Here is a 23,883-nt window from a genome sequence, read left to right on the forward strand (position 1 = left end):
GTCTGCAGGGTTTGTTTTTTTGTGTGTGTGTGGTTTAAAACATTTTGTGATGATTATAAGATGTCGTTCCCACACCTCCCCTGGGGTTTCTCTCTAGTTTCCTGTTCCAATCAGCACTTATTAATGCCAGACCACTGGGAAGCCACCTAGAGGGGATCACCCTGGATGTGAGCAGATGTGTGTCAACATTGCTATAAGGAGATGGTACTGGTAGGCTGGGGCTTCCCAGGTGGCACTAGTGGTAAATAACCCGCCTGCCAGTGCAGGAGACATAAGGGATGCAGGATCGATCCCTGGGTCGGGGAGATCCCCTGGAGGAGGGCATGGCAATCCACTCCAGTATTCTTGCCTGGAGAATCCCATGGACAGAAGAGTCTGGTGGGCTACAGTCCGTAGCATCACACAGGGTCAGACACGGCTGAAGCAACATAGCACAGACGCACTGGTAGGTTGGACCAGAATGTGACGTCATTGAAAATAGCATGCTGCCTGCATCTACACATGGCTGCCGTCGTAAGGAAGAATCACACGCATTTTGTGAGGGTCCACAGGGCAGAACAAGGCCCAACAGATGGAAGCTAGGCTTTGGTTTGACTTAGAAGATTTACTAACAATTCAACACAAACATTCTCAATGACAGAACTTGCCAGATTGTGAAGCAGCAAACACATCATCATAAATAGCATTCAAGCGGACACTAGATGACTGCTATCTATCAAAAGAGCTGTAGAAAGGATTCCATGAATGGAAAGAAAGGCTAGAGCACACCATGAAGAATCATGAGAGGTGCTGCGAACACTGGGACATCTGATGTGCTCTGTTCAGAGAGAGAGAGAGATCTCGTCCCCATTGAGAACACCAAGGGCGTACCTGGCTCCAAGTTCTCCTGGGCTGGTGCTGGGAGATCCCAACTCAAACTCCACTCCAAAGACCCTCATGGGATCCCAGGACTGAGTCCCAGGCAGGATATTTGGTTTGTAGGAGTTGGGGTTTTCTGCTTTGTTTGCGGAGTTTCCAATCTGGCCCCCATATGGCAGGAGACGAATTTTTCTGATGGATTTCTGTACATGGCCCGGTTTGGGAGAACAGATGCCGTTGGTCAGGCCAATAGCCATAAATTTCCGGGAAATAACTCTTGGTGACTGAGGAAGAAAGCCATAAAGCAGCCTGGAGGCAGGGACAGGAGAAAACAATGGCAGAGGACAATGTATGGCATTACCACTGAATGCCAGGACAAACCCCATGGATCATTCTCCTGGCTCGCACCACTGCGCGGGGGGTGACTGTGCCAAACACGTTCCCCGGTGTCCAGAGAAGGGGAGGGGGGCCCTGACATCCCAGACTCTTCCTCTTCCTTTCCTCTGGTTTATTCATCAAATAGTTACTGAAACCTCCTTCGCAGAAGGCACCATACGGAGCTCGCCAAGAACAAACAGACCAAGTCCCTGCCTAGTACAGCTTACATACTGGTCATCTCTTAGGTCTCACCTGCTGGAGGGAAGGAACAGTAACTAACACAGACTGTGTCCATATGGTGCCCGGAGCTTTTACAGACTTACCCGTGTGGGTTTCCACAACAACCCCCAAGCATCCATGTGTTACACTTCTAACACAGGAGGAAACTGGAGGGTCAGTGTCATCAGCAAGACAGAATGGGTCTCTGACTACTTTCTCCTGTATCTGTACATGGCAGCCCTATGTCACGGTGGCCAAAACTGGCCATCTGTTTGCACAGTTCTAGAGCCTGGAACCCAGCCCCTCCATCCCCTTCACTTTGCATCACTTTGCAAGAAAAGGTAAGGGCAAGTTGCCTCCAGAGCTTCTGTAGCAGTCACCCAACTGTTCTTGTTCAGTTGCTCAGTCCTGTCCGACTCTTTGTAACCCCATGAACTGCAGCACATCAGGCTTCCCTGTCCTTCACTATCCCCTGGAGCTTGCTCAAACTCATGTCCATTGAGTAAGTGATGCCAACCATCTCATCCTCTGTCGCCCCCTTCTCTCACCCTCAATCTTTCCCAGCATCACGGTCTTTTCCAATGTGTTGGCTCTTCACATCAGATCGCCAAAGTATTGGAGCTTCAGCTTTAGCATCAGTCCTTCCAATGAATATTCAGACCCTCCTCATTAACTCAGGCTATACCCCTAGAGCAGCCAACAGATGTGATCCAGATGTTAGTGGCAATGCTTTCAATCTTCCTCATACTTTTATCCCCAGTCTCCTTCCAACTCTAAATTTCCAAGTTCAGCACTTCTAGCTTAGGTCTGCCCCCAGCCCGCCCTCGGGCTTGGCGCTCTTCCTTGGTATTTCTGGCTTTTGCATCTCAACTTTTCCCTAAGGGTCCCCTGGGCGTGTTTCCCTGGTCCTCAGCACCCACTTGGCCCCATGGAGAAACAATCTCCTTTCCTCCCCACTTCCAGCAAACACTCCTCTGATGCCCCACATGGTCTTCCCCCAAAGAAGTGACCTGCTGCCCATCTCCCTGGCCCTCATCATAGGCCCAGGTGGTCCAAGGACATGGAGACCCCTGGCCAGGCCCCAAGATGCAGAGCCAGTGACTCACCGAAGTTCTCCCCGCCCCAGATGTCCATGTCTGTGTCGTATTTCCCCAGGTAGTCGAACCAGGATTTGTCCATCACGAAGAGCCCTCCAGCTATGATGGGAGTCCTGTGCAGTTGGCAGGAAAAGAGGGAGGGTCAGTCAAGGGAGGGGGCCCACTGTTATGTTCTTCTGCCCTTTCAGTCCTGACGTTGAGGCCATATCCTTCCCTGTTTCTGCTCCTCTTCAGAGAGACTCACACGTGGTCCACTTACCCCAAACAAGAACACGCTCTGGGACTTTTCCCATTGACTGTAAACCTACTGACCCTGCAGACAGGCTAATTCACTCATCTGCACACCTCCTGTGGGGGGGGTTTCCAAATTTGCTCAGAAGTCCAGCTTTCCCTGCCTCTCTTACAGGCCCTGCCCAGCGGGGCTCTCCTGGGAGCCCCACAACAGAGGGCAGGGACTGTGGGTCACTGACCGGGCACAGATGAAAGGCTGGGGCAGCACTGTGAACAGCACATCTGTTTCTTGAGACTGGTCTCTCTCCCCTACTCCGCACCCCCCCCCCCCCACTACAGATTGAATTATATGCCCTGAAAAATGTGCTGGGGTCTTAACCCCCAGTGGGCTTCCCAGGTAGCAAAAGTGGTAAAGAACTGGCCTGCCAATGCAGGAGATGCAGGTTCAATCCCTGGGTCAGGAAGATCCCCCTGGGCTCCTGGAGGAAGGCATGGCAACCCACTCCAGTATCCTTGCCTGGAGAGTCCCATGGACAGAGGAACCTGGTAGGCTATATAGTCCATGGGGTCGCAAAGAGTTGGACACGACTGGAGCGACTTAGCAGGACACAACCCCCAATACCTCAGAATGTGACCTTATTTGGAGAAAAGGTCTTCACAGAGGTGATAAAGCTAAAAGGAGGTCATGGGGCTGGTCCCAATCCAATAGGACTGGTGTCCTTATAAAAGGAGATACTCAGTCGCAGAAACAGACATGCACAGAAAGATGAGGTGAGGAGACACAGAGAGAAAGTGGCCCTCTGCAAGCCCAGGATGAGGTCCGGCACGGCCCTCAGGAAGAAGTCACCCTGCTGACACCTCGAACTTGGACTTCTGGTCTCCAGAACTCAAGACAGCACATCTCTATGGTTTAAGCCATGCAGCCTGTGGTGCTCTGCTGCAGCAACCTTCATCTTCATTTTCTTTCCTTGGGGCCCCTCCCCAACTCCCCTCTCCTTGACTGCTGAGAGAGATTCCAAAGAAGATACTTGGAAAGGAAAGGGCTGCAGAATCCAGTCAAACAACCCAATGATCACAAGGATGGGTATCTGGGGTGGGGGTGGAGGGTGAGCCCCTGGGACTAGGCCCCTCATTCAGCAGGTCCATACAGAGAAGGGAGCTTTAGGTCAAACAGTCAGTTGATACGGAGCAGGTCAGAAACTCGGTCTGCCGATGCCATGACATCCTACTGTCCTCTGACAACTGGCTCAATCCTGGGAAACACTTGTCCTCTGATGAGCAGAGATATCCCACAGGAAGACAACCAGCCCTGAGAACCCCACCCCTGGGACAGAGAAGGGAAACCAGAGCCACTCTGTCCTTGCCTCGGCCTACTGCTGCTTCAGGTGACTCTGGGAGTGTGGCGAGTAACCGAGGCACTGCTGGGCTGCATGGCCCTCAGGATGATCAGAAGGTTCTGCTCTCCCTTAAGAAGCAAGAGCACTATTTGGTGTGCCACACAGCTCCCATCTCCCTCTCAGCATCACTCCAGATCGTGAAGGCTGGAGGAGGGAGGAGGGGCTGGCTGGTACATGCGACAGAGGTTCCACTGCAGGGTTCTCCCAGTCTCCACTGTCTGTCACCACTCAATCCTTCATAGCCCTTTAGGTCTCTGTTTGACTTAAGTTAGTTCAGAGAAAAGGCTTCCCTGGTGGCTCATATGGTAAAGAATCCGCCTGCAATGCGGATGACCCAGGTTTGATCCCTGGGTTGGAAAGATGCCCTGAAGAAGAGCATGACAACCTATCCAGTATTCTTGCCTGGAGAATTCCTTGGACAGAGAAGCCTAGCAGGCTACAGTTCATGGAGTAGCAAAGAGTCAGACATGACTAAGCAACTTACACACAAACAATTCAATGAGAATGATCAGACATTTACTCTATGCAGGCCCTGAGATGCAGAGGTTCCCCCAAGGAGCCCAGGGCATCTGTGCATTCCCCAGAAGGAGCAATTCTAGTTCCCTGGTGTTCTCACCACATCCTCAAGCACTTGCTGGCCTCCTGAGGCTCCACTGGAGGCAGATAAGTCTTGGCTTGAAGGTTCCCAACAGGCCTGGGACAGGCGTGCTCTCCAGTCTTAGGACTATCAAGGCCACACACGTGATGTTGAGACCATTATTTGGACGGCCAAGCCCTCAGATGGGCCCGAACCCCAGGCAGCCATCCAGGCACTGTGCCATGGGTCACAGTAGGGGCTGGAGGTGAGAATGTAGATCAGGACAAGGCCATCTACAGCACCACACAAACAGCCCAGAACTGACGCACCAGTCACGTGTGTGAGCACGTAGCAGTGGCCACGCCTTGACAGCAGCCTCCACCCATAGCAATGGCTGACGACCCTCCTGGGCTGAATACTGACATCCAGGACCTGGAGGCTAAGGAACCTTATTTCCCCTTGTCAGAGGCGCAAATGGGACCACGTGGAACCCTCCAACATTTAGCAGGAAGTGTAAGTACATCAAGGCTTCCCAGGTGGTGCTAGTGGTAAAGAACCCACCTTAGGAGTTCATAAGAGACATAAGAAACACAGGTTTGATCCCTGGGTTGGGAAGATCCCCTGGAGGAGTGCATGGTAACCCACCCCAGTATTCGTGCCTGGAGAATCCCATGGACAGAGGACTCTGACGGGTTATGGTCCATAGTGTCGCAGAGTCGGACACAACTGAAGCAACTTAGCACACATGCACGTAAGTACATCATGGCAGATGTGAACGATGCTGAGCCAGTCCTCAGCACAGGTCTCCACCAGCCCCCATCCCTCTAGCAGAAATCTCCACGAGGACAGAAACCTCCTAAAATAAAGGCAAAAGTGATGCTGGCCTGGCAAAAGGTCCTCTTGGTTTCTGGCCAATCTTTTGAGCCTCTCCTGTGGACTGCTTCCCTATAGCACGTGACAGAGGGAAGGGCCAAGTGGTAGTGAATCTTCCCACCCCACCCTTGCCCTGACTCACCTAATGGGCTCAGTGGGGTCCAGGCGTCGAGCCTTCTGCTCTGGTGTGAGCTGTTCCCATTGGAAGTGGAGGCTCCAGTCAAACCCTGAAACACAGCATCCAGTCTGACTCAGTCTCTCTGATGTACCTGCAGAGCTTGCTCATTCGGGCTCATGAACATATCCAGTTTCCCAGGTGGTCCTGGGATAAGAGGTCTCACCCAGGCTGGTTGACAACAAAGCTGCCTGATTTCCCTTCCACTGCTTCCTCTCTTCCTCCAGGCCCTCCTGCCTGTCTGAGCCTTCTCTGCTGGGTGGACTTAGGGAAGAAGGGCAGAGGATACAGAGTGGGAGTTGAGAGACCCCAAGAGTGGTACCCAATGGGGACATGATGGACAATTCCAGAGTGCGGCCCTTGGCCATAAGTCTTGGGAGTGGGGGGTGTAAGCAGGAGGTCTGTGAGGGGTTGAATCACCCCCAATTGGTCTTGAGGAGTCAGCGCTCAGCCCAGGGCACAACTGTGGTGGGCCTCAAGGAGAGAGAGGCACCCAGTGCTGAGGTGTCAGAACAATGCAGGCCCCACAGGGCGGGGCGGGTGGGGAGTCCTGCTTCCCTCCCATCCTCAGGCCCTGGGGTGACCTGCCCCCTCTCTGATCCTTCCACGCACAGTCCCGTGGTCAGGGCCACGCTGCAGCTACTGACATTACAGGATGCAGGGCCGGAGGTTCCAGAAAAACCATTAGGAGACCTTTCCTCTCTCTCCCTTGGCAGCAATGACTAGGACAAAGAAGTCTTTCTGGGCGAGGGCACTGGCTGGCCCCACTCACCCCCTCTGAGCTCCGAGGCCGACTCAATGTAGTTGAAGGTGTCCAGGTGAATGATATCAATCACGGGGCACACCACCCGCGTGTAGTCCTGGAAAACGGAAGGCCCGCACTCAGATGGTGGCATCAGGGAGGTAGGCCTGGGATTGGGGGGGTGGGGCAGGGGAGGGCCGGAGACTGGTTTCAGGGCCTTGATCAAGCACATTGCTCTCTGCATTTCAACATTTCTCATGTATAAAGTGGGCCATCAGACACTGTGTCCTCTCCACAATGCCTACAATGCTAAGACCCTTTCCTTTACTCCTGGCCTGCTCGTGGCCATCTAGGCATGGTGGGGACATGGGGAAGCTGGCGGGAGTGTGCTGCTCACTGAGGAAATGGACATCAGGAAGAAAGGGGCCCAGGAAGTCCTTCAGTGTCATGGGGCTCTCAGGAGGCAGTGGACACAGTCAGCTGGGAAGGTGACCTCAACAGCTCCCCTCACAGTGGGAATTTCCCAGTACTTAACCTTCTATGCCTATGGTTCATGGGCAAGTTGAGAATAGCATCTCCAGAGATTCTTAACTTCACTTGTCACCTGTGATACTTGAATCTGTAACTTCAGCCCCAACTTTGCTCCTCACTTCCCGACTCAAGCAGATCTAGTACACCATCCGCCCCTCCATGCGGATTCATAAAGCTCTGCAGTGGGGCCTTCACCAGCCTCCCTGCACACGTTCCTTCCCCTGGTTCCCTACTTCTGTCAACATGTCCCCCTTCCTCTCCAGCACTAACTTAAGAAGCCCCACCTCTGCCCATCAACTGGGTCAATCCTGCTGATTGTAACTCTAAAACCCCTCTTCTGAATGGAACCTCTCTCTTATCCCCTCACCCCTGGAGTACAATGGCAATGAACTCCTGGCCCTCCCCCTCCCCCTTCTCACCCCTTTTCCTGTCATTCTACAGGTGGCTGATACACTTGACTTTCAAATCTCACCCTGCAGCTCTTCAGCTAAAAACCTGAACTGGCTTGAAAATAAGGTTCAAACTCCTTAGCCCAGCATCCAAGACCATCAATAAGAGGCCTGTATCTAGTTTTTGCTGGGTTTCCCAGGTAGCTCAGTGGTAAAGAATCCACCTACCACACTGCAGGAGATGCGGGTTCAATCTCTGGGTCTGGAAGATCCCCTGGAGAAGGAAATGGCAATGCGCTCCAGTATTCTTCCCTGGGAAATCCCATGGACAGAGGAACCTGGCAGGCTACAGTCCATGGGGTTACAAAAGAGTCGAACACAACTTAGCAACTAAACAACAATCTAGCTTTCCAGCCTCATCACTTGCTCTTTCCCCCAGGCTATCCTGCTGACAAGCATCAAAGTCCTCAAGGGGATAGTTTCAAAATCTGCAAGACTTCTCAGGGGCCATCAAGGCATTACATGGATTTTTAAAACGTTTCTTACTGTTGGGGCTTCCCTGATGGCTCAGACGGTAAAGTACGATGTGGGAGACCCGGGTTCAATCTCTGGGTCGGAAAGATCTCCTGGAGAAGGAAATGGCAACCCACTCCAGTATTCTTGCCTGGAAAATCCCATGGGCAGAGGAACCTGGTAGTCTACAGTCCATGGGGTCACAAAGAGTCGGACACGACTGAGCTATTTCTCTTTCACCTTTCAGCTTTTACTGCTGGGTGAACACTCCTATACTGATGTGGAGGAGGGGAAACTGGGCCCCCAGGGCAGGATAATGAGAGTCCAGGAGCTGGGAAGAGCCAACAGGCCTGGACCAGCCAGGCAGTACCAGGCACTTTTCCAGTCCTCTGCCCCTCCCTGTCCTGGTCAGCATGGGCAGGCACTTCTGTTTCTCTTGCAGCGATTTAATTTCCTGGTTCAATCTCTCCCCTAAATGAGGCTGTCTTCTTATTTTAAGCTCAGAATCACTGAGTACCTGCCTTGATGTTCACAGACTTAATCTGGCCTCAGTCTCCATACAGGATTCATTCCGAGAGTGACAAGGTGCCTTTGAAGCCAACTGGCTCCCGTGGAAGGAAATGCTCATTTCAGTGCATGGCTTCCCCCTCTGGGATGTGCACAGATGCTTCCAGCACAGTCAACGCCGTACCTGACTGGCTGCCCCAGTGCTCTGCGGCCACCGCCGTCGTGTGTCCAGGTGTGTATACACACCGCGTGCACACACAGCCATCCCCACGCACACCACTATCTACACAGAGACACACCCCACTCCTGACTTGAAATCTGAAATGCTCTCAGAAGTTCAGAGACTGGCTTTCTTCTGTGGGTCTGACAGAGTCCTCTTTTTGCCTTTGTCTGCTGAGTTTGGCCTCTGCAGCTTCACCAAATCCTTAGGTAGGCCCTTGTGCACCAAAGGACTGACCTAAAGATATGCTTAGCCCTTGCCCAGCCCCTGAGAGGAATCTTCTAAGCCCTTGACTTGTTCTGCTTATAAGTGTCTCTGTTTACCTGGGAGCCCTGGGCTATATTAGACTCTGCTGACAAGGAGATTTGTGGTGAGAGCCTTGGGCCATGTGGTACCAACTCAGTTGAACCTCTGGAGGGGCATGGAGACTGTGGCAGTGATCAGTCACGTCTACATGGCTGACCTCCGATAAAAACCCTGGACGCCAAGGCTGAGGTGGGCTTCCCTGCTTGGCAGTTCTCCATGCATCTTGCCACACATCCCGGCGGCAGGAAGCAAGTGCTGCCCACACACCAGCTCTAGGATGATCATGCCTGGAACTCTCCCCATGCACTTTTTCCTGCTGCTGATTTTAACCCATATCCTTTTGCGGTAATACACAATAACCATGCGTATCTAGTGAATTATTGAACATGAGGGTGGTCTTAGAAACCCCAAACTGAAATCCTGTTGGTTTTTGTTTTTAAAAAAACTTTCTCCTCAATATCTGGAAAGTGAAATGCAAAATAAAATACTCATTGCTCACCCTGGCCACAGACTTCCCCAGAAGCCACCCATGCGCACAGCCTCTAGGTCTATGACAGGCTCTTGGGTACTCTCCTATGAGTTCTGAGGGTTTCTGCATGTATGCGTGCTAAATCACTTCTGTCATGTCCGACTCTTTGTGACCCTACGAACTGTAACCTGTCAGGTTCCTCTGTCCACGGGGTTCTCCAGACAAGAAGACTGAAGTTAAACCGCCAGTCTTACTTCCACCTTCAGGGAATCTTCCCAACCTAGGGATCAAATTTGCATCTCTTACATCTCCTGCATTGGCAGGCAGGTTCTTTACCACTAGCGCTACCTGAGAAGCTCTCTCAGAGCATTTCTCTCCTTCTATTACTCCCATCACAACTTAGCTGTGGCAACTTCTTGGTTCAGACACAATGGAGGGCCAGATAGGCAGAGAGGGATGCTTGGGACTAAGTGATGTGTGGAGCCAAGACCTTAAGAGGGGGCTGCAGGGGATGTCAGACATGACCTCTTAAAGCCAGGACACAAGCTTCTTGAATGACCTTGAGGGTCTCATCTGCTCCATTTTTGTATTCCTCAGCAGCCCCTGCCCACCCCCTAGTCCAGAGCCTGCTGGGCAGCAGGTGTTCAGTTGGCACTGGGTGAAAGAGGGCAGCTATGAACTCCCTCTGAGGACACTGTCGGCGGCTGGAGACAGAGCAGGTGGGCCAATTATGGCTGAGCAACATGGCCTTGTCTTCTGTAGGCTCAGAGATGGATGTACTCTCCATAAAGATGCCCAGATCCCCGCAGGCTCCCAGCCGTGTGCCCAGGTGGCTGTATCTTCAAGGTTAGGTCCACAGGTAAGCTCTGGTGGAATGTCTGACAGATCAAGAACAAGGCCCTACCCTCTCCCCGACACAAATCCAAGCCCACCCCCCATCCCACCGAGAGCCGATGGCCATCAATCACCCCTCCAGTTATGTCTCTTCTTTCTCCACCATAATTAAAACCATGTTGTGAATGGGCAGTCAAGAAACTTCCAGAGATGATCATTCACTCATTGCATCCACCAGCATTGCTGGAGCACCTACTGTGGGTTCGGGACTGTGGTTGGCACAAAGATGATTAAGACCTTGCTCTCTGGGGAAGGTGGTGCACAGAAGAGCAGAGGATGACAGTGTGGGGTCTCTGTTAGCCTGGAGGGAAGGATGGGGGAGCAGGAGCAGGGCCAGAGACCTGGGTTCTTATTCTGGTTCTGCCATGCAGCATACATTTGACCTTAAAGCAAAGCAGCATACTCTGAGGAGCTCTGCTTCTTCATCTGTGAAGCAAAAACAATCTATAATTTGCAAAACTACCCTGCCTTCCTCACAGGACTTTTGGAAGAAACAAGAGAGGAAAGCATGGGAAAGGGCTTTGAAGCTTATGTAAGCCATTATTTATATCAACTTGCCAAATGCTATTGGGATGGAAATTTCTTAAAATCTTTTTTCTTCCTACTAAAGGAATATGTAGATAAGGAGAAGAGGGAAGAAGACTCAGTTTAAAGAAACCCAACAACGTGGTGCTTGCTTCAAGTATCATCAAGTAATTGAAGGGAAGGACGGGAAATCAAGGAGATTTTCCATGTGGAAAACACCAGCTGAGGACAGCTTCTGACAGCTCAAACTCAGCCTCTTATCTCTATTTTCGAAAATCCCAAACTCCAATTACAGCTGAAAATTTCCACTTGCACTCACAAGATCAAATCATGTCTTACTCTGAGATGAGACACATCCAAAGACATGGAAACAGAGGCTGACACACACCCACACTCCCCATCTGGAAAGGGATGTCTCAGCAGAACTGTTTCATCATCAAGAGTCGGGGTCTGCAGGGGCAGGGCGGGACCACAGTCAGGATTTGTCTGAGCAATCCTCCACTATGAAAGCGTTAGGTCAGACAGCGATGGGGACCGGGAGCTTGGCCTTGGAAGCTGAGCTCACTCTTGGGGCTGTGACTTCTACAGGAGGACTTCTGTGCAGGTGAAGTGGGCAGGGATGCCCAAGAGGGCAGTTTTCAAAGAGGGCTTCTGAGGTGGACCTGGAGCCCCAGGGAAGGGAAGGGCCTCCAGGTTCATTAAGGCTGCCTGAGGATGGCATTCTGCAGGGACACATCAGCTTGGAGGTCCCTACAGATCCCAGGCTGAATCACCACACCAACCCAGGAATTCCACTCCTTGGTATGTCCCCCAAAGAACTGAAAGCAGGTACTCAGGGGAAAACTTGCACATGAATGTTTGCAGCAGCATTATTCACAATAGTGAGAAGGCAGAAACAACCCAAATGTCCATTAGTAGAGAAGTGGATAAATAAAATGCAATATGCACTGTGCTGTGATATAATAAGAAATAAATTGGCCTTTGTTCCTCTTAAAACTCTTGGAAATTCCTGACTAATTGGGGTGACAGGAGGGGCTTCCCTGGTGGCTCAGAAGCTAAAGAATCTGCCTGCAGGAGACCTGGATTTAATCCCTGGGTTGGGAATATCCCCTGGAGAAGGGAATGGCAATCCCCTCAGCATTCTTACCTGAGGAATTTCAGCAAGCTACAGAAATGCAGACAGAAGTTACAGTTCATGGGGTTGCAAAGAGTCGGACATGACTGAGCAGCTAACACTTTCACTTTCACTTGGGGTGACAGGAACATCTTTTCTTCTCATAATGAGCCTCTTTCGTTATATCTAAGTTTATACTAATGAGGTGACTCTCTGAAGACTGGGGCTGGTTTCTAGAGGAACCAACCCTGTGATTAAAGGGCTGGAAACTTCAGCCCCAGCCCCAGCCCTCTCACATTTCTTTCCCCATTGACCTCCCCTCTTTCCACCCGCAAGGAGAGGAGAGACTGAGCTGAACTACATAAAGAAGTCTCCATAACCACCCTAAACAACATGGTTTGAAGAGCTTCTGGATTGGGGAACTTAAGCAGGATGTGGATTCCTTTTATGTGGTCCATCCCCAATTGTTCCTCAAAACCCTGCCCAAAACAGGTGTCCAATAAATACCTGTTAATTAATTTACAGTCAGGAAGCAAGCACATTTTCCTCCTATTCCAAGTGTATCACTTCCCACTGCATCTAGTTTCTTATTATCATTCCAAACACTGAGCACCTTATTCTAGGATCACCAGGAGGTGACTGGTGCCCTCTTTGGGTTTGCAATCTGTTAGAAGAGACAGAGATCTAAACCCAGAAAAGGAGATTGTGGGGCCAAGTGGACAATTCTTTCTGGGAGTGATCCTAGCTGGCCACACAGTCAGAAAAGGCTTCCTGGAGGAGAGGAAACATGGATGAGGCCCTGGAGAGCAAGGGGCTGTGAAGAGGAAAGGAAGGGCATCCAGGGACAGGAAGGACTTGGTGGGAGGTGAAGCACTGGGAATGTCAGGGCACAGTCAGCGAGAGAGAAAAGCCCAACTTTGTAAGGGTATTAGACCCGGGAGGCTGGCTGCATTTACAGCTGGAGCACAATGGAGGGAGAGCTCGGAAGGGCCTCCAGTGCCCGGTGAGGCCCCTCAATAGACTGGTCTGCTCATAACCTACCATGTCTCCATCCAGACCTCTTCACCATCACACATGTATACGAGCCCTCCCAACTTTAGGGAAAGTGGCCATGGGATGGGTTGTAACATCCAGGCTCATGTGTGAGAACTCTGTACATCCAGCTAGGTCCTCTCATCGGATGAAAAAAGTTGGAAAGGATTTCTTAGTATTCTGAGCAGTTCACGTGTCTCAATTCTTCATTGCCTGACACTGTCATTTTGCAGGTAGGAGTCAAGGAGTCACCTCGAAGAGCGAGAAGGGAAATAACCACAGCACAAAGCACAAAGGAGATGCTGTTGAGGCGACACTGAAGGTCTCAGGGCTGGTGGTACCAGCTAGGGAACATCAGTCCAAGTTATAGCATTGTCCCTGAAGCCGTACCCTCATCTGTGAAATGGATATGTTAAAAAATACCTGGCCTCCCACTTAACAGAGCAGCTGCAGAGTCAGTAACTCGGGGTGGGGTGGGGGGGGGGAATGAGCAGCATGAATGCCAATCACAGATACTGGCATCTAAATATGCAGGGCCTTCTGTAGATAGGGGTGGAGGGTGGATAGATTTCGGGGGATATAAAATATTGATGGGAGAATTAAAAAAATTTTTTTTCACTTTCAAGAGAAGTAAGAGACACAGAGAGAGGAAGCAGACAGAATTCTAGAATAACATAAGGGCAGACAGAGGCAAGGAATTCAGGTCTCATGGCATCTAGCCCCCTGTGTCTTGGTCTTTGGGTGAAAGTGACATGGCTGGAGGTACAACGGAGGCCTCAGGAACTGGGTGACAAGGCCCTGTTAATTCTTCTGCCTCCTTTTCACAAATGGCACTCATCCCTTTCTGGAACCTTCTAATATCTGGGAAAAATGGATTCGGGCCATTCTCTTGCCCAGGAAGCTGTTGTGCGTCCTGTCCCCACTGTTGGCGCCCCACCTGCAGGCCTGTTGTAGGTGACACTGTGAGGCAGAGAAGACGTCCGGGGCTTTACTCCACCACTGTCTGCTGCGTGACCCCAGGCAGGCCACTCTCCCTCAGTCTTTCCATCTATAAAATGGGCACTGCAATCTGTCCCCCGCTCCACTTCCCAAGGGGTGGAGGGCACACATGAAGTGCTGAGCCGGAGAAAGTGGGGGGCACGGAACGCGCCTCACTCACCTCTCTGACCCTGTGCAGCAGGGGTTGGAGCCAGTCCCTGTTCACCTCGCAATGGCTGTCGAGGAAAGTCAGGGTGGTGCCCTGGGCAATGTCAGCACCCCGGATCCGGGACCGCACCAAACCTGCAGGAGGGACAATGAGCCAAGGGAGTGCCCCCGTCGCACCATCATGCAAGGAGACCACACTGAACACATACCCAAACATGTCCCCACTCCCTGCCCCAGGCCCACTCAACAGCGCAGACCTACCTTGCCGCTCATTATTGCGTAAGCACTTCACCTTGGGCAGCTTGATGAGCTGTTTGCAGTCCTCGGCTACAAAGACAAGAGGTCGTGGGATTGAGCATCCGGGGCTGGAGGTGAACCGGCAGAGTAGGTGAGGCACCCTGCCTCTCGTCCCCACCCCCAACCACACTGCCCCGTCCTGACTCCGGGGTGCTGTGGACTTTGGAAGGTGCTGACTGACCATGGCTAGCCACATACAGTATGGCTCAGTCTCTGCAAAGTGGCTGTAAGGGGGCCTCTGGAGAAGGCAGTCATGCATTGGCACTTTCGCACTTGCTAGAACACTGCCAGATGGTCACCTGGGGACATTTCTCCTTTTCTATAGCTTATTTGAAGCATGAGGTGGGAGTCTTATTCACTTTGGTAGCGTCCAGGAAAAAGATGCTGAGAGGCCGGAGAATGGATGAGACAAACTAGAGCGTTTCCTTTCAGCTCACAGACTCAATACAGGAGACCCTATTTATCAGGGTATCTCTCCAGCATATCCCATCACGCTGAGTTGGTTCAACTCTCCACATGGGGGAAATGTGTGGGGCTGAGCAAGAGACCCATCCTAGGCACTCAGCCTGGGTTGTCCTGACTTGCCTGCCTGCCCCAGAACTCTTTTGGCTCATCAGTTCTTGGCTCTGAACTCCATTATCATAAGTTGTGGTTTTGCTTCACTGGTTTCACCAACCTTTAGCTTCTCTGATTTGGTTCTGGACTGGACGGAGTGACCACAAAAACTTACAGAGGCTTCCTCAGAGCCAGGTACTGCTCTAAGCACTTAAATGTGTCAATACATTTATATCCTTATATAAACCATATATATGTTACTGTTATCTCCATTTTATAAGTAAGGAAACTGATGCATGTAGAGGCTAATAAATTGCCCAAGGAACGTAACTAGTACGTGAGCCAGTGACAGGTCTAGAATTTGAAGCCAGGCAGCTGGTTCCAGAGGTGATGATCTAACCACTGAAGCTGTTCTGCTTCTAAGTAAATTTAGCAGTGTTCCCAATCTCCAGCCTGAGTACCAGCTACCTCCCGACACAATGAGTGACTCCCTGCCTCCAACACCTTCCACACTGGGGAAGGGAGATCAGATCACCGAGTTTCAGAACTCAAGTCCAATCCGATCACCCTGAATCTGGTACACGACCCACTTGTGCATAACTCCCAAGTTTCTAAGGCTATGTTAGGTGTGTGGGTTTCCAGCCTTCCGACAGTAGACCCCTTTTTGGTAGTGGCTCCTACGTCAAGCTTTCAGCATCAGGGCTGGTGTGGAAAGACTCCACTCCCTTGGGACTCAGAGCTGCCCCAGAGGCCATCACCTGCTTCCCCTGGTTCATCACTAAGAGGTGGTTCTGCCTGGATGTGGCTGACTGTCTGCGGCAGCACCCAGGCTGTGACGACAGCTCTTGGACAGGAATCAGCACTGCCTGATTCCTACATACCTGAACACTACATACCTAAAGTGTAACAACACTTCTGCAATGATCGCACCTGTCTAACTGAACACACAGGTATCTGAAAACTCTCGCGTGATTTTCTCGGGGAAAGTGGATTTGGGCTGTGAACTTGGGTGGGACCCAGGTTCTTGGGCAGGATAGCTAGGAGATGGGTAATGACCAGTGGTTGGAAAGTTGGAAGGCAGCTGCTCACTGTGTCATGGCCAAGTGATGGGATGTCCCAAAGACCAAGCCCCCTCTTCCCCCACAAGTCCTGCCATGGGAATGAGAGGAAGAGGGTAGGTGACCTTGGCTCATGCTGGTGAATTATCAGGGCACAGGAGTCGGGAATCTCTATTCACGGGTATGGCTTCAGGGCTCGGGGTCTCTTTGAAGGTGCAGGGTCTCTTCAAGTCCAGGAATGCATCAACAGGTTGGGGGCAGTGACACCCATGCACACATACCAACCCCAGTGCACGTGTGTATGAGTCGCTGCAGTCGTGTCTGACTCTGCGACCGTGTGAACTGTAGCCCACTAAGCTCCTCTGTTCATGGGATTCTCCAGGCAAGAATACTGGAGTGGATTGCCATACCTTCCTCCAGGGGATCTTCCCAACCCACGGATCGAACACGCATCTTTTATGTCTCCTGCATTGGCAGGCGGGTTCTTTACCACTAGCACCACCTGGGAAGCCCACCAACCCCATTAAGAACCTACAATTCAGATCTGGTTAGGTCCTCAAAGACTCATAGCAGAGGACCTGAGACACTCTTTCCCAAACATAAGGTTCATTTACTTCTTGACCCACAAGGACACTCAATGTCCTCCACACCTACTACAAACCCAGGTTTTCCTCCATCCCCAGGGAACTGGCAGGTACACCTTTGCCCACGACACAGAGGCTGGGAACAGACACTTGTGTCCATAGTACAGGACAACAATGGTACTTACGGTCATTGCTGAAGTCATCCACTAATATGATTTCCTGGATGAGATTCATAGGGGTTCGGTTTAATATGCTGTGAGATGGAAAGAGGAAAGATCACTGTGACTTCTAGAGTCAAATCTACGTATCAACCTGAGCTTTAAGTAGGTGCCATTTTATCTGAAGAATAAAGACTTCAAGCAACCCAAAAACTTGTCCTGTCACATGCTCACCTTTGAGCCACTGGGATATAACTCTGCATTGTCTTGGTGAATACCACCAGCACCCACCTAGCACCCAGAGCTCCAGAGCCACCCTCAACAATCCTCCCTTTCCCCGAAATCCTGAATCACACCAGTGACCAAGAATGTGCTGGTTTTCCTTGAAAATATCACTCAGATCACCTTCACCTCTTATGCCTCCATTCTGGTTCAACCTCTTTTGCCTGGTTTTTTAAACACATATTTTTAAGAATTTTTATTTATTGATTTTTGGCTGTGCTGGGTCTCCTTTGCTGCAGGCAGGCATTCTTTAGTTGTGACGAGCGGGGGCTACTCTTCGCTGTGGTGCACAAGCTTCACATTATGGTGGCTTCTCTTGTGGAGCGTGAGCTCTAGAGTGCAGCAGGTTCAATAATTGCAGCGCATGGGCTTGGTTGCCCAGTGGCATGTGGGATTCTCCTAGACCAGGGATTCAAACCCGTGTCCCCTGCACTGGCAGCCAGATTCTTAACCACTGGACCACCAGGGAACAGACCACTGCCTGTTTATTTTGCAGTAGCCTGACCTGCTGCCAGGCCATCCTCCTGTGACCTCCAGAGTGAGCTGTGTGAAGCACAGATCTGATCTTCAATCATGCAACTTTCCTCACTAACGCAAATAGAGAAGTTGACAAAAAGGCTCCCCACGATCTACACCCCAAACCCTCAGCACGCTCTTCAAGGCCTTTCCAAGTCTGGAGCCAACCCCCTTTGCAGCCTCCTCACACCCAGTGCCTTTGACTGGAGATATCCTGCTTCTTACAACTGAAGCCCATGCCCCTACTGCTGTCACAGCGTGAGATGCCCCTCGTCTGTCACAAGGACCCATTCAAATGTCACTTCCTCTCTAAGAGCTTTCCAATCCACTTAGTGAGAATGAATTGCTTCCTCCTTTGGGATCCCTCAGCCGTTTGTATCTGAAGCTTCCTGCATCTCTCACGGCAGCCTGACTCTGAGTGCTGGTTTCCTGGCCCCTCCAGATTGTCACCTCCCAGGGGCAGCGGCCTCGTCAAGTTACTCTCTGTATTGCCAGAGTGCAGCTGCACCTTAGCCCATGACTGTTCCCTCCAAGGATGTTTAGTGCACACCTACTATGTGCTAGGCACTGTGTACATGATGCGGATCAAGGAAGACGTGAACCTGGCCCTCAGCAGCTGTGGTCTAGGAGCTACTTACTACAAGCTGTGTGAACTTGGCCAGGTTACTTTCCTGCTCTGTGCAGTAAAGTATTCCCATCCATAAAACGGGGATAATAAGAGTAGTACCCATCATTCATAGGGCTGTAGGGAGAATTAAAGGGAAACGTTTCTAAAGCATTCAGCACAGCATCTGCTGATAACAGTGATAAAAAGCTGTAACAATTATTACTGTTTTCTGGATCAGCAGTGATTTTTGAACTGACTTCATCTCCCTTCCTGTGCTGGGAATCTGTTGCCTCCAGGCAAGACTAGGTTTCCGTGTGTATTCTGAGTCTCAGTCCTGACTGAGATGGCTGCATCCTGCTTCTCTAAACACACCAAACCGTGTGGTTCCTCGGAAACACTCCTGGGCCACGCCACCTGCCACAGGACACCCAGAGCCCCATGTGTACCGGGGAGGGGTTCAGATGGGCCTGGCAGAGGCTCTTACCCAGCCCTGTTTCTGGTGAGCCGCCCTTTCTAAGCAAGATGCAGAGACTTCCCAGGAGGAGAACTTCCCCTGGAGCTACCTTTATTTATGAAGCCTTAATTCTCACCATGGCAACTAGAGTGAGGTGGAGAGAGGAACCCCAACCCCAGCCCCTGAGCCCACTGCTGTTGGGAGGTGAACACAGGAGAGCAGGAGGTGGTGCGAGGGGAACCTCGCCGCCATCATCCGAAAGCAAACACACCAAACTCAACAACCAGCCCTCCAATCAGAGGGTGGGGGGAGAGGGAGGCAGAGAGAGAAGGAAAACTTGCTGGAAGAATACCCTCTAATGAGGTCTGATTACGGCTGTAGCTTCTCACGCGATCTGCGCCCCCCTCCCCCCAATCTCTGCCCGCTCTTTGAAATTCAAGAGTTCTCTTCTGTGAACATCAAAAGGTAAATCTCGTGCAGCTCTGCGCTGGTTGAACTGAGAGATGATTAGCGAATAAAAAATGTCCAGAGTGTAAAAAAGAAGAAAAAAAAAGAACGAAATCGTCAGCAGTAAGTGCTAATTAGACTATTTCCTGGTAACACCTGGCTGGTTTTTGCTCCTCTAAACAGAGCAATTGGAGTGATGGGGGGTGCCGAAGAAGTGGCTCGGGGCTGGGAGGAACTGAGATGGGCAGTGGCTTTGGGAGTCTGGGGTGGCAGGAGAAGGAGAAAGGTCAAGTCCAGCCCTGGGGACCTAGCTTGGGTCCCCAGAGGGTCCCCCTGGGTCCTCTCTTCTGCACACCCTACCCTCATCCCTGCCACCCAGACCCTGGGGGCTTGCACCTCCCTCCCTCCTGTGGTCTCACCAGTCCTCTGCCAGGACACCTCACCAGCCCCTCTGCAGCCAAGCCAGCCCTCCCTTCCCTCCAGGGCCCGGTTTTTCCCTTGCTTGGACCTCACTGTGGCTGTTCTGTGCGCCTTCCTTTCACGGTCTCACAGGGGAGTGGGTGTTCATCTCGCAGGCACATCCTAGCCATGCTGGAGTCTGGGAATTATCCAGGAAATGAGTTTCCTATCCACAGCTCACTCTCTGCCAGAAGGCAGCTGCCCACAGGGTCTACACCTTCTGCCCACTGCACCCTAACCACAGCTCCCCTCCTCCAGCCCCCGAGAGGCGGCTGGTTACGGCAGCAGCGTGGGAGGCCCGGCGGCCTCCACCATCTACGACTATGCGATCCTGAGCGGGACGCCGGGCAGCTCCCAGCCTTCATTTCCATCTGTAATTACATTTTCCTTGTAAAGGCAGGCGATATTAATACTTGACCTACTTCACAGGCTTTTGTGTGTATGAAATGAGGAAATGTACTTGAAATTGCTTTCTGAACTGCACGGGGCTCTATGCAGGCAGCGTTTATCAGACGCTCCATAAATGCCAGCTGAATGAAGACCTGAGGCTGCTTGACAGTTGAGTTTAGTCATTCTGGAGTCAGGCCATCTTGGGTTCAAGTGCTGTGTCTGTGTATCCGCCGTTCACTAGCTGGAGACTTTCAGGAAGGATGGAACCACCAGCACAACCGCTTCAGCTGCAGGAAACGAGCTTAGCACCCTGCCTGGCGCTCAGCAGCCGCTCTTGGAATCTGGGGCTTGATAATTGTGATGATACTGGCTCCCCGGTGGCTCAGGTGGTAAAGAATCTGCCTGCAGTGCAGGAGATCCAAGTCCAATCCCTGGGTCAGGAAGATCCCCTGAAGTAGGAAATAGTAACCCACCCCAGGTGGTTACTATTACTATTACTAAACCCAGGTTAATACTAATACCCAGGCAAATATTCTTGCCTGGAGAATCCCATGGACAGAGGAGCCTGGCGGGCTACAGTTCGTGGGGTCGCAAAGAGTCAGAAACAGCTGAGCGGCCAAAACTTTGCACTTCACTTCTGGTTCTCAACGTGTGATCCCGGGGCTAGCACAGCCTCAGTGTCACCTGGGGACTTGTCTGAAACACAAATTCTTGGGCCCTACTCTAGATGTATTCAGTTGGAATATCTGGGGTTGGGACCCAGGAAACTGTATTTTGACAAGCCCTCCAGGGGATTCTGATGTCCACTCAAGTCTAGGAGCCATGGCCTTAGAACGCTGCTGTCTCCCTGGGCTGGAGGTGCCTCATGGCACGTGCTGTGGCCTGTCCAGGCTCACTCTGTGCCAGGATTGTTCCAAGGCCTTTAACAACCTGAAGTCCTTCACTCCTCACCACAACCATCTGAAGCTGTTATAAAAGGAAACTGAGGTAGAGAGGTGAAGAGGTGCCCAGATGTCACACAGCTGGTAAGGACAGAGTGGGAATATCTGGCCCCAGCATCCAATTTCTTCACCACATTAATGTGAGAGACTGCTCCTCTAAATCTAGATTATTATGAAAAGCCACAGCAAGGAGAATCAAGATATAAACTGGCCATGCTCCAGACCCCCCCATGGGAGGCAGGGGGCGGAAGGATGCTCCAAAAGAAAAGAGGAGGCTCTAAGTCTCATATATACACAAGGACTCGTGGCAGCAGCAGTCAAGAGAAACCACTGTTCAGGGCTTTTCTCTGTCCTTAAGTGAGAAAAGTGCCCTAACTCATCAAGACTGTGGCTCCCTGCCTCCCCCCATCACCCGCCCCATTGTGCCTCTGCCTGGCTCTGAGTGCCCCCATGTGCACCTTCCCAGCCCCCTCCCCTGGCTAATGCAGAAACTTGGGCAGGGATGAGCAGAGGGACCAAGGTCTGGCCAGGTGCTGGGTGGGAGAAACCAGAGGGCAACTCAGTCTTCCCCAGTTCCTCAAGCATCTTTCCCTTGCCAGAGCCTGGCAGCATAGCCATCCAAATTCTAGAGAACTAAAGATGAAAAATGGGCTTCCCTGGTGGCTCAGACGGTAAAGAATTGCCTGAAATGCGGGAGACCCAGGTTCAATCCCTGGAATTAGGAAGATTGCCTGGAGAAGGGAATGCCTACCTATAACAGTCTTGCCTGGAGAATTCCAGGGACAGAGGAACCTGGTGGGCTATAGTCCACAGGGTCGCGTGACTGAGCAATTCACTCACTTGAAGATGAAAAACACCTTAGAAAAGATCCTTCCATCAATGACAAAAGTGAGACAGGAAGTGCTCTTCATTCAATTCCCTCCCAGTGGCTGGTGATTTATTTGTGTGACAGAATAGGGAATATGAGGGAAGTAAGGATTCCCAAGGCAAGTGACACCTGGCCGTGGAAGTTCCCAGAAGTAATCTTCCTTGCCTCCACCCCTAAAACTCTGCCCACTGATGATGTTAAGCCCATCTGTTCACACCTGGCTCTTGGGCCCCCATTCTGCAGTTTTCATGGACCACAGGGTCTGAGGGGGGAGACTGGCTCACACTGAAGTTCCAGAGAGGCAGAAAAGAGGTCCTGGGCTCGGCCAGCAAGGCACCCAGCAGAGTGTGGTGTGGCGTCTGGCACTTCATGAGGCCTTCTGAAAAGTTTGGTGTTGATGGGCCCCCCGCTCCCCCTCCAGAGTGCAGGGCACCAGGGCCTCCGGGGAGGCCCTCCTTCAGGCTGGTGGACAGAGACACTAGGGCCGACCCCTACTGCCCCAGATTCCCCCCCAGGAAGCCAGAAACCCGAGTCCTGGCTCTTGCACTTCCCAGCTCTGTGGCCTTGGCCTCCATTCACTATGTGCACCCTGACTTCAAATACCCTGATGGGGCTCCAAATGAAGTGAGAGATGCAATGTGTTCTGTGGACCATAAAACTCAGCATTAATATTAATATTAACATATTAATATTATTATCATAAAGTATCATTATTACTATTACAAAGAGCTGGAGGAACAGCAGGAAGAGAAAGATAAATACGTCTTAGAGCTGAAAGGGGTGAGTCTGGGGGCAGTACCTGAAGTGCCCCTGAGAACATAAGCACAGTGTAAGGAAACATGGGGGGTCGGGGTCCTCATATTATAACAGCCCCCACATGTCCCAGGGTAATGTCTTCTTGTGGGAAATGTGACAGAACTTGAAACATGAATGGTGTTTTTATCATCATCAATACCAATGTGGCTAACAACATGCCCGAGGTCACAAAGCTAGGAAATGGTAGGGTGGGGGCTGGACGCAGGTCTTCAGATTCCAGGTGTGGTGCCCCTTTAAAAGTGCTCCAGAGCCATACAGACCCAGGAATGGCTGCTCTAGGCCAGCACAGTTCTCAGTCTTTTCCTCGAATTAATCAGAGCAGCTCTAAGCTGTAGGACTGATCCGTATGCCACAGGGAGGGTAGGTAAGACATGAGTAGGATACAGGCCTTCACCAACAGTTCACTGAGGATTACGTCTGGGAAAATTCATTAAGTGCAAGAGTTGAGACATGCAGAGAAGGAGCCCAGAAGAGGTCCCTGAGGGAGTGTGAGAGTGTGAGTGTGAGTGTGTGTGTGTGTGTGTGTGTGTGTGTATTGAGCGGGATGGAGGTGCATGGCCAGCCTGGAAGCAGGGAGCCTCTCTCGGATGCTCTGGTGTTCTCATGGAAACATCCGGCAGACATGCCCAGATGTGACCTTGCATGGCGCGGCAGGCTGTGGTCTGGCACTGTGGTATCGCTTTCCTCTGCTCCCCATGGACCTGCTTTGCCTGCAAGGTTCAGAAACTCTACTCTCCCTTCCGCAGAAGAGACCCAGGTAAATCATCAGTTGAACCCCCGCTGAGCCCTGTGCCCCCACCAGCTCACACATCACAAAGGCAGTTTATTAATCTACGTCGGGACTCACGGTGACACCTGACCGTGACTTGGGACATTTTCTTGTCAAGAGCTGAAGCCTTGTTGGGAAATCAAATTCAAATCAGGCAGTGGCTTGTGGGGTGAATGCAGAAACCAGGGCAGATGGGACAAGCAGCTGGCAGGAGGAACCAGTCAGTCTGTGGCCAAGGAAAGCTGGGCATGGACAGCTGCCCCCAGAGATGTGGGAAGCACCAGGTTGAAGACAGTGCATTTGGGCTGTGCCCTCTTGAGTTTCTAAGGGACACCGTGACCCTGCATAGTGGACATGCATCATGAGTGACAGGTGGCACTGAAGACACTGCCCACCATCAGAGTCAGCCTATCACCAACACCCTCACAACACCTGGACCGTCCCGCCTGCCCACAGCCATGCCCGTACGGGAAGGAGAGTGGAAGGTGT

The 23,883-nt window shown here is 51.6% G+C and overlaps 1 protein-coding gene across 2 annotated transcripts in view; it reads right to left on the reverse strand.

Moving 5' to 3' along the window:
• The window catches only part of GALNT14 (polypeptide N-acetylgalactosaminyltransferase 14), a 218,040-nt gene that overhangs the window by 27,491 nt on the left and 166,666 nt on the right, over window positions 1-23,883 (reverse strand). For both annotated transcript variants that reach the window (XM_065927237.1, XM_065927236.1), the window contains exons 4-9: window positions 16,873-16,940; window positions 14,455-14,520; window positions 14,207-14,328; window positions 6,578-6,665; window positions 5,773-5,857; window positions 2,562-2,665 (exon numbers count right to left, since the gene is read on the reverse strand). In XM_065927237.1, the coding sequence (XP_065783309.1) occupies window positions 2,562-2,665; window positions 5,773-5,857; window positions 6,578-6,665; window positions 14,207-14,328; window positions 14,455-14,520; window positions 16,873-16,940 (533 nt within the window). The remainder of the gene's footprint in view (window positions 1-2,561; window positions 2,666-5,772; window positions 5,858-6,577; window positions 6,666-14,206; window positions 14,329-14,454; window positions 14,521-16,872; window positions 16,941-23,883) is intronic.

Source organism: Muntiacus reevesi, chromosome 3 (assembly GCF_963930625.1).
Source record: "Muntiacus reevesi chromosome 3, mMunRee1.1, whole genome shotgun sequence".
Taxonomy (NCBI): domain Eukaryota; kingdom Metazoa; phylum Chordata; class Mammalia; order Artiodactyla; family Cervidae; genus Muntiacus; species Muntiacus reevesi.